The sequence below is a fragment of the Xiphophorus couchianus genome, chromosome 14 (genome assembly GCF_001444195.1).
Source record: "Xiphophorus couchianus chromosome 14, X_couchianus-1.0, whole genome shotgun sequence".
Taxonomy (NCBI): Eukaryota; Metazoa; Chordata; class Actinopteri; order Cyprinodontiformes; family Poeciliidae; genus Xiphophorus; species Xiphophorus couchianus.
The window spans coordinates 12750772-12760790 of NC_040241.1; the positions used below are offsets into that span (position 1 = coordinate 12750772).

The window sequence follows — 10019 nt, forward strand, 5'->3', positions numbered from 1 at the left end:
CGCCTATTATAACCTTTTGCGTTAATTTAAAGGAATCGTGTCATTGTAACTCAGTGGTTCCCAAAGATTTTCTGGGCCCTCCTATGGATTACAATAAAATCCCCCCCCCAAAAATAAAAAATATCAACAAAAAAAATCAACTGGGCACACACATCGTTCAACCAGACATAAACCTATACACATATTTTGTTTTCAAACTCCACTGAAGTTTATTTCACACTTCAGGTTGCAACAAAACACAATACAAACCATCTTGGCACTCCGCCGCCCCTAGGGAGCGCGCCCCACACTTTGGGAACCCCTGTTGTAACTCCTCTAGTCTTGCAGAATCAAAGTATTAATTTTTTTTAAAAAAGCTCAAAGTTGCAAGTTCCAATAACTGCTACAAGATCCTTTAGTTTTGCTATAAATTTCACTCTATGCAGATGACACCATATTTACTAAAAAGAAAAATCATCTGGGAAGTACAGCCTTGATCATAGCAGCTGGAAGCCACTGCGATTCATAGTCTTTACACACAGTTTTTACACTCACAAAGCATTAAGGTATTGTTAAGACTAGTAAGGCTACAGTCTATAGATTCTTCAGGAACGCGGTGAGTTTTATGCCTCCTCACACGTCGCCGTCTTCGATCCGGGCGAGCTGCCTCTCCAGCAGCTCGATTCTCTGGTTCTGAGCGAGCACGACTGCCCGTAAGGCCTTCATCTCTGCTAACAATTCACTCAACATTTCATCCTAAAACAAAGAAGAGCAACAAATCAGAAAGCAGTTACGAGAGCATAAAGATGATCGTCTGTGGCTGTGCGGACGGTTTAAAGTATTAGGCAAGGATCTTTACCTCTCTCCTCGGCCTTTCGGTATTTCCATCCGTCTCCCTTGCGGTCACTCGTGGCTGCGGCGTTTCTCCCTCCACTTCCTTGGCGGCAGAGGTAGGTGTAGGTGTGGGAGCGGCTGCTACGGTTGCTGCTGTGGCGGCGCCCCCGGCCCCGGAGTCCTGAGAGCTTAGCTTGGGCTTGCTTCTGAGGGTGTCTCTGTGTTTGGAGGGAGGAGCCGCGTACCCTCCGCTCAGAGAGATGAGCAGAGGTGCTGCGTCCTGTCCGGCAATCCATTCATCTGCCAGCAGAGCCGGCTCCAAGCCTGCAGTGTCTGGGTACAGGTCTCCCTGGAAGAGATCTGACTGGTGGGGCAAAAAATGAAACATAGCGAGAAAAAGTGTTTTATTTTTGTCTGTACATTAATCCAAGTAACATTCTTTTAAAGGCCATGTGTGCGACTTACTTTACGTGGTACAGTCATAGAAATGGGTTCCACTTTCCTTTCATGCAACTTGTAGAACCTGCAGGTTAACAGGAAATTAATAACAGAACTGAATAATCTTAATAGTTCTGTGTTGATTACACTAGAGGGAAGGTTGAGCGGAAACTATACGTACTTTCAAGTGGTATAAATACACCTTAAGTCAACTTTTGAATATTTTTCAGGAAGTAGATGAAGTTTGACGTGATAACTGTAGTGTAATTTTTCTCAGAGCACTGTAAACCACATGAAGACATTTTGCAATCTCTGAGGGTATTTTTGCATCAAAATGCGAGCAACCAAGATTGTACTATAAGTTGCCCACAGCATGAATCTACAAATGAGAGTCAGCAGGAAGGCATGTAAACCAATTTAACGAGCAGAATAAAGAAAAAACCTTGTAACACAACTTCCCATATACTTAGTGGCACCAGTAAAATAAATTATTCTTTTACTGGAGTGACATGACTTCATATTAATTGTTTTTTTTTAAAATCCTATTGACATCCAGTCCAAATATCTGAGTACATTCAGTCAGTTGGGGTAAGAAAACCTCTAACATAAGAAATGTCAGATGAGTGTTAAATAGGCCTGTCACAATAGTCAATAAATCAATTAACTTCATGATTGTATTTACCCGTTTCTGCAGAATATTCTAAACATAATATTCCAAATGATTACAGCAAAAATATGAGCAGATTTAAAGAGCTAACCTGGCAATTTCACACTTGTTGACATCCACGCCTCTTTTACAAAGAAACCCTGCACCCCTCTGAGGCTCCTTACTGCTGTATAAACTCAGGAAGTGAACGTAGGGAGACTCGTCTGTCACTTCAAAATACCGGATGGTGCAGTCCCCCTGAAATGAAGAGAAATCAAACTCACCTGCTTGAAAATGGTTGCGAGACTATTCTGCATTTAAAACTGCTATGCGTTTACCTTTCCACAAAGGTAAACCATGTTTGTGTCAGGGTCATAAAAGGGAAGAAGAACTCCGTTACTTGTATCCATTTCTTGCACAGCCATCGGCTCAGAGAGATCTTTCTGTAAAACAAAAAGCACATCCAACACATGAGCTTGCAAAGGGTAGTCACTTCTGTTAAAGATTACAACCACAAAAGTGTTGTTTAATTTGGAAGTGGAAGACAAAGGCCACGCAGCTCTCAAGTATGTTACAAGAACAAATCCTAAAATTGTGTTGTGAATCTTAAGAAGTCACCTATTTAGTGTACAGACTCCACCTGTGTGTAACTTAATCTCAGTATAACTTGAGTTTTTCTGTGAAGACCTCAGAGGTTTTTCAGAAGCGATGCTGTTTGGGTTTTCACAAACAGCATCGTGAAGACCCAGCAGACAGGTCTGGGAGAAAGACGTGGAGATGTGCAAAAAGAAAATCTCAAACTTTGAACATCTCACACATCTCTTATCAGTCCATCATATGGAAATGGCACAATGGGAAACCTACCAAAACATGGCTGTCTATGTCTATGCCAGGCAAGGAGAACATTACGAATTAAAAAGTACAGAGATGTTCTCTGTCGAGTCTCAGGAGTCTGAGTTGTTTTGCACAAAAGGAAAGGAAGGGCGGCGACTTCTAGATGTCAGAGACATACCATAAAATACTTAAAAGTAGTAATTGCAGCAAAAAGTGTTTTGACACAGCATTGACACAGATGTGCCTAATGAAATAATAATAAAAAAAAGTGAACCCATGTATCATTTTCCATCTCCTTCTAATTTATATGCCACTCTGAGTTGGTCTATCATGTAAAATATAATAAAATGTAGCTTGTTGTTATACCGTCACAAAATTAGGGGGAAAAAAAGTTCAAGAGGAATGGATGGATGCTTTCCTAAGGGACTGAATGGCTAGCAAACTATCCTGTAAAACAACATTTTCTGCTGTGAAACTCCAACGAGTTTGTAAACAGCTGAAGTCTTGTGGTGGAAACTCACTGCGTCCCACAAAGCGAGCTGCCTCTCACTCATACGGCTGAAGCCTGTGGTCAAAATTTTCCCATCGGCGAGGAAGACGGCTCTCATGGGCCTTGTACCATCATGGACCTTTTCTCTGACCTTTGGGAGGGAAGAGAGGCTGATAACAGACTCAACACACAACATGAGTAATGATACAAATGTTTCCTGCATGTCCGCACACACAGATATAAATATATGCGCAACACTGTGAAGCTACCTTCAGGACAGCGCCCCGACGTGGGTCGATGATGCGCAGGGCCTTGTCCTTGCACACAGTACACACGGCGCTGCCATCCTTATTCCAGCCGACGCTGTAGATCAGGTCCGGGTGGGCGTCGGCGAGCTGGTACACGAGTTCGCCCGTGCCCACGTTCCACACAAAAACCACGTTATCGCAGCCTAGACAGACGGCCGACAAAGAAGCTTGCATAAATCAAAAGACGGGGAGTCGAGCCATGGTTAATGAGAACTGGAAAGTAAAAGATTATCCCACCTGCAGTCAATAGGATGTTGAAGGCACAAGGGTGCCAAGCCAGGATTCCCACTCTTTTACTGTGGCCCTCCAGGGTCACAATCGGGTCCGTCATCGGACTGGTCAGCCCGCCGTCGGGGATCTGCCACACCTTCAAATGGCACAACAGACTCTATGTATTGTTGCACCTTTGCAGTGCTTGTCTGAGAAGTTGTTCGTCTTGGTCTCTGACATCCTTTTTTGCTTTCTAAAGCAGACCTGATTGGGCTGAGTCACTTGAAACCCAGCGTGTGCAAAAATAAAACCACTTATCTGTTTTCCTTGCGGAAGTGGATGATATTTTATTTTGTGTGCAACTGTTGCAACAACATTTTAGAGCGATAGTTGCTTCTGTATTTAATAGTTACCCAATTATATACATCAACCATTTAATTTCTTTGTTGCCTTCACTCACTTCGCTTTAAAAAAAAATAAAAATAAAAATAATAGAAACATATTTCCTTTAGTAACACACTAGTTTCTTATCTTGAAATTATTATAATTTTACAAGAATTATAAGCTTACAAGCACTGGTTCTGAGAATGAATGTGACGTTACTTTGAGGCTCATAATAATTTATCCAAGTTCCAGGTTAGAGTGATTATGTAACGTACACACCGTGAAGGGATTTTAAAAACAAGAATTGGAAGAATAGTCAGAGTTCTAGCTGTTGAGTTGAGCTGAAGATGTTGGAGCTTTAGCATCCATTTTATACAGCGTATATGAAGTAAATCAACTCCATACTTGGCAGTCTGCATTGTGTTCTTAAGTTTGGAAAGTCTCACTGTGAATCTTCCAAAGATTTCCGGTTAAACAGCTCAATCTTTGCCTCAACTGTCATCAAACTCGCCCTTGTCAAGTTAACAGTTAAAAGGTCACTTACTATAAGACTTGGTGACCGTACGTATATATTTCAGCCTGCATGTACAGTTTTGACAATGTGAGGATGGAATAAAGCAACCATGACAAATTCCAACTTCTGCAGCCAATAGTTGTTTCTAAAAAGGGTTGCATGTTTCAAAGTGATTCCAGCCTGGAAAACAAGTTCCTAAGAAAACCTCTAAAAGCCCAGAATAATATATTCATCTTAAACCCTAGCCGTTTACTTGTGGTAGGAAAGGATGCCAGTGGTTGATCTGAAACCAGCTGATAAAGGGCCACAAACCACCTCCACATGAACACTTGCCTTCACTGTGCAGTCCTCTGAGGCACTTGCGATGATGTTGTCGTCATGAGGACACCACTGGATGTCCAACACAGGCGCCGCGTGTCCGCAGACTGTGGGGCAGGACTGGTCGATTCTGCCGCTCTGTTTGGAGAAAACAAAAAGCTCAACTCCACTGACCTGAAAGGCTGCATTACAGCACAGCGCCAAGTCTGGACTGTAAAAGTGCTTCGCGTGCATTAGTGGGATATAAAGGGTGATGTCATAGAGAAGCTTTCGGCTTGAAAGAAACGTATTGATCCGCGGTTTTATCGGATACAGGATGCTGATGCAGAAGGTCAAACCTTGCCGATCGGAACGACGAGGAAGGCGCCTCCTCCCCCCGCTTCGATGATGACCGCGATGAACTTAGGGTTGACCGCGCTGAGGGGGCCGTCCCATGTCACCCGGGACACTCTGACGTCATCGAGGCAGTGCTCGGCCTTCCAGGCCTGAGCGAAGACGTGGCGAAATTTACTCTGCCGGACCACACCTCTACGGAACGACATCCCTGCGGACGGATGGATGAGGAAAATACTGTTACAGCGGAAAAACGTGGAAGCATTAATTTATGTGATTTAATTTGACAAAATGTGAGCTACTCATCAATTTTCGTTCCGCTGTCTACAGAATGTAATCTTACTAAATGTTTGAATGAAATGTTTTTTCACTATATATAGATGTATATTATATAAAAGCAAATAGGTCTTCAGAATTGTTCTTATTTAATTTTTAAAGGCAATCACTTTAATTTGCTATTGATTTCAAATAAAATTTGTGTTTTTATGCATTTGTTTCTATAGTTGTGTATCTAAATTAATACTTTCTAAAGCTCAGTACTTCAGAGAGATGCCGTCTCCTTTAGTTATATGCTATTTAGTATAAAAGGAAGTGACAACATGTTAAATATATTTGATAAGAAAGTAGAGAAATCGTAGATTTCAAATGCTTTTTACTATTATTTGCAGAGAAATGCAGATTTATGAAATGGGTTAAGGTAAAAGGCCAAGATGTCCATTTACCTTAACTAAAGGTTAAAGCTGAAAGTATAGGCTATCCTTATTGTAAAATATATATATATATATATATATATATATATATATATATATATATATAATTAAGTCAATTTGCAACATTGTAAAGCCCTGTGTGTCAAATCCTGTCCTCAGGATCCCATATCCTTCAACTTTTAAATATTTACTAATTATTTGATTCATATTTATTATTTACTAATTATTGATTCAGTTGAGGCCCATCTAAAAGTTACAGAACGCCAGACCTGAAGGACCGGAGTTTGACATCTGTGTTTGAAAGAAATTCTTAACTAATGTCTGTTAGAGAGAGAAAACAGGGCCGTCAAAACATCAGTCGAATTCTTTTATGCTTAGACTTTGTCCTGGGAAAGTACAGTCAAGACTGAGTGGACCAAAACGGCACGGAGCGGACCAAAACATGCTGGGACAGAGGAAGGAGAGGGGGGTTGGGAAGTGGAAGCTGCTGGCGTCCAGCTAACGCTCTACGGCTGGCGAAGCAAGGCACAACATGAAAACACACAGGAAGGAGGAAGTCTGCAGTGAATCACAAGACACACACCTGGAAGGTTTTCATCTTATTAGGTTTCTCTGTGGTGGGTCGACACGAAGTAGAGCAGAATCAAGAGTGACAAGGTGTACATTTGTATTAAATCCTTTTAGTCTGACACCCCTAAATAAAATCAAGTGCAGCCAGTTGCCTTCAGAAGTCACATAATTAGTGCATGATTTTATCTCACTGTAAATGCATGTTGTGAAGGCCTCAAAGATTTGTTAAAAAAAAAACATTACAGAACAAACACCATCATTAAGACCAAGGAACACAGCAGACTGGTCAGGGAGAAAGGTATGGAGAGTTCGATTTTGGACTCACGACCTGTCCAGGGCGCTTCCCACTTCTTACCCAATGACTACTGAGCCCCCCCATCTCTCGGCAACCTTGTAAGGAGAAGTGGGTATGGACAATGGATGGATGGCTAAATCGGAAGGCAATATCCCAAACTTTGACCACAGAGGGCTGAAGATAGCAGACTACAGCACTACTGTAAACCCCATCAACTCTGGGTCGTCCACCAGGTGGGAGAATTTGTCAATTTCCAATAGGCAATGTAGAGGGACAGCAAACGCGAAGAAGAAGATGCTCTGGATAAATGTCAACAACTGTTTGATCTACTTTTAAAAACTAGCATCCTTAACGGCCCAGTTCACACACTAAAGCATGGTGGCGCTTTAGAAGCAGCAAAAGCTTTGAGACCAGAAAGGAGTCTCTTCATACCGGACCAAAAACCCTAAACATACAGCCAGAACTTCAGTGGACAGTTTACATCAAAGCATATGCATGAGCCAGAAAGGTCTAGTCAAAGCCTAGACCTACACCCAAAAAGCTGTGGCAACATTTAAAGTTGACGTTTCTCTCCAACCAATCTGCCTGTGTCTGAGCTATTCTGCTAAGACAGGCCGGTAAAGACCTACCTACTCCAACAAAAGCATTTATTTTTCCGTCTCACAATAAAACATTCTATGAAAAACAAATCGTGGCAGAAAGAAAAAGCTCAAGAGATATAAATACTCATGCAAAGCATTGTTATGCATAATTTGCAAATGAGGACGCTGTTGCTTCAAAAGCCTGCAATATCCCGCTTTATGTAGACCGTATCCTAAGCGTTTTACTCTATCACCACCAAGCTTGCATCAATTCTCATCATTTTTCCTATTGTAGCCCTGTCTTAATAAAGACGTATTTAAATACAGCATCTCGACATGCAAAGAGTGACTAGGGGAATGAGCAACAAAGGATGGGCGTTTCAGCGTGGTTAAACCAATAGTGAGACGTTATTTAAAGAGGAACGCTCCCATATTTTAGGCATCCAATATTTTACCTGTTTTTTTCCCCCCTTCTTCTTCTTCTTCTTCAGCGATCGTGCTTAATTGGAAACAGGATCACCAAAGGCTGGTTGGTGGCAGGCGTGACAGGAGGCCAATAAAATAATCCGCCGCCAGCAGCAGTAACTTAATCCCCTCCCGTGTCCAGGCAGGCGTCCGTGGCTATTGCGCAGACCTATAATAAAACATGACGCTGGATGAAGAAGAAAAGAGCGAACAAGCCTCTGTCGTAAATTTCGAGCATTCTAAGCCACTCCTTGGTTTTATGGGAAGTCTGCTGCAGGAAAGAAAATATTCTAACCTCAAAGACCATGTCCCGCGCTGGTAAAGCCTCATAAATAGCGCAGAGCGACGGTGAAAGATCTCCCTCCTCTATTGGGAAGAGAAGCAAACGCTCCGTCCTCCCCGTGCAAACGCCTGGTTTTGGAGCGATGGATTGAGCGGAATCCCAGACACTTCCGCTCCTGGGAGGACACATCAAAGATACGGTGGGAGGACAAGATAATTATCTCCCATTGGCTTTCCTGTGTGTTGGGATGTGCCCCTCCACCCTTTCCCCCTCAGGCCGCGCGTCTACATTGGGAATTACTGTGACTTCACAGTGCATTCAAGTTCAGTCGTAAACTACGTGATCTATATTAAAAAAATATACAAAATTAGTACATCTTTTTAATATTACTATGAAAAAAGTCAGGTCAGTTCAAACTTATTAAAGACACAGTATCCTGGTCCATAGTAGACATAAAAAAATAGAAAAGACAAATAAATAAAAGAAAAATTTTGGGAGCTACTGCCGTCCACAGTGTTTTATCAAGTCCATAGTTGTGGCTGTGCTCTGAAATGTAAGGGCATTTCTGAACACATTATGCATACTCCAGCAGAATTCATGTCATATAGGAGGGCGGCTTGAATACAAATGTTGACGACACTTTATTACTTTCTTTAGTGAATATTGATAACCAAGCATAGGACATGACTTGAATGCACCACGGAGGTAAAACGAGACCGTAAAATGCTCTCTAGACGCGCAAATGTTGGAAAAAATTGATGAAATTCGAAAAGGCTTTGCTGTCACACGTGTGAATGAAAACAAACTGTGTCGAAAAAAAGACAGTTGTCAATCAGAAAAAAAGAACTGCAAAGTGACATCTTATTTTACTACCCTGGATTAGTATGACTCGTGGCTTTAGCGCCACCCTGTGTATTATTTTGGCAATACAAGTGGGATTACTTTACCGCCATATATAGCTGTATTCAGAAGGCGATGTCCTCACGGACATCTTTTTGAGGCCACACACAACAGGAGCTTCTCTTTCTGCAAAACTACAAATTGTTCCAGGGAAATTGTTGTGTTTTGTTCAAATTAAGCAGTGCTCGTCTGTATCAACAGGTGGCTCCGTGGCGCAATGGATAGCGCATTGGACTTCTAGGCAAACACGAAGTGATTCAAAGGTTGTGGGTTCGAGTCCCACCGGAGTCGCATTTTGGCGAAACAACAGAAAAGTATCAACTACTTTTAAATATGTTCTTTCAGCTGTATATTCGAGTGCATAAGTCTAAACACATTTTCATTACTTTGGTAACAGGTCTATTAGTACGAAATTAAATGGTCGTACCGACTATGCGTCTGTTCGTTCCTTTGCGGGGGACGGATGATATTCTCTTTGCCTCGTTGCCACTGCGGTTAATCTGTCACAAAGTAATTTGGTTTTATCACTCCCATAAATTTCTACGAGCAGTCGCTTAGATATTTTGCCATGTAAGGGTTTAGATCCAAAAGGTATAGAAATTAAGTTTTATTCACAAATAAAAATTCACCTGAATTGAATTACAGATTAGATCTAGCCATTTATTCATTAATGTTTTCTTCCTAATTTACGAAAATATCGTTTGCCACAGGAACATTCGTGATAACCAATGTTTTTTTTATCACTAGAGTTACTTTGTTTGGCGCTGCGTAAGAAACGATGCTGCGTCTCAGTGGTTGGGGAGTTTTGTGAAACAAAATTTTAAATAAGCTGAAAATGTAATAGTAACAGAATCCGAAAAGAAACTCAAACTTTAACGGGACCGCATATATGTGACGTAAAGTAACATATATTATCATAAAAAAGTC

At 41.6% G+C, this 10019-nt stretch overlaps 1 protein-coding gene and 1 non-coding gene across 3 annotated transcripts; one reads left to right on the forward strand and one right to left on the reverse strand.

The window, feature by feature from the left end:
* Positions 1–341: 341 nt before the first annotated feature.
* coro1b (coronin, actin binding protein, 1B) lies at positions 342–8465 on the reverse strand. Of its 2 annotated transcripts, none has more exons than XM_028037378.1 (12): positions 8205–8465; positions 7900–8078; positions 5294–5499; positions 4971–5093; positions 3767–3896; positions 3491–3672; positions 3253–3372; positions 2236–2340; positions 2010–2155; positions 1279–1336; positions 839–1177; positions 342–735 (listed from the first exon to the last, which is right to left on the reverse strand). In XM_028037378.1, the coding sequence occupies exons 3-12, from the start codon at positions 5495–5497 to the stop codon at positions 613–615; spliced, it is 1530 nt and encodes a 509-aa protein (XP_027893179.1). In that variant the 5' UTR covers positions 5498–5499; positions 7900–8078; positions 8205–8465; the 3' UTR covers positions 342–612. The 2 variants fall into 2 exon arrangements, with proteins under 2 accessions (XP_027893179.1, XP_027893180.1); XM_028037379.1 differs by having other exon boundaries at positions 7900–8096.
* An 830-nt stretch (positions 8466–9295) lies between these two features.
* On the forward strand, positions 9296–9383 carry trnar-ucu (transfer RNA arginine (anticodon UCU)). Its single transcript is given in 2 exon segments — positions 9296–9332; positions 9348–9383. It is a non-coding gene; the product is annotated as a tRNA-Arg (tRNA).
* The last annotated feature ends 636 nt before the right edge of the window (positions 9384–10019 follow it).

Excerpts from the sequence above, each read along its gene's own strand:
- coro1b (XM_028037378.1), bottom strand. The coding sequence starts at position 5,497 with ATGTCGTTCCGTAGAGGTGTGGTCCGGCAGAGTAAATTTCGCCACGTC. Across the intron at positions 5,094-5,293 it reads TCGTCGTTCCGATCGGCAAG|AGCGGCAGAATCGACCAGTC; the intron begins GTTTGACCTTCT and ends TTCTCCAAACAG. Across the intron at positions 736-838 it reads CCGAAAGGCCGAGGAGAGAG|GATGAAATGTTGAGTGAATT; the intron begins GTAAAGATCCTT and ends TCTTTGTTTTAG.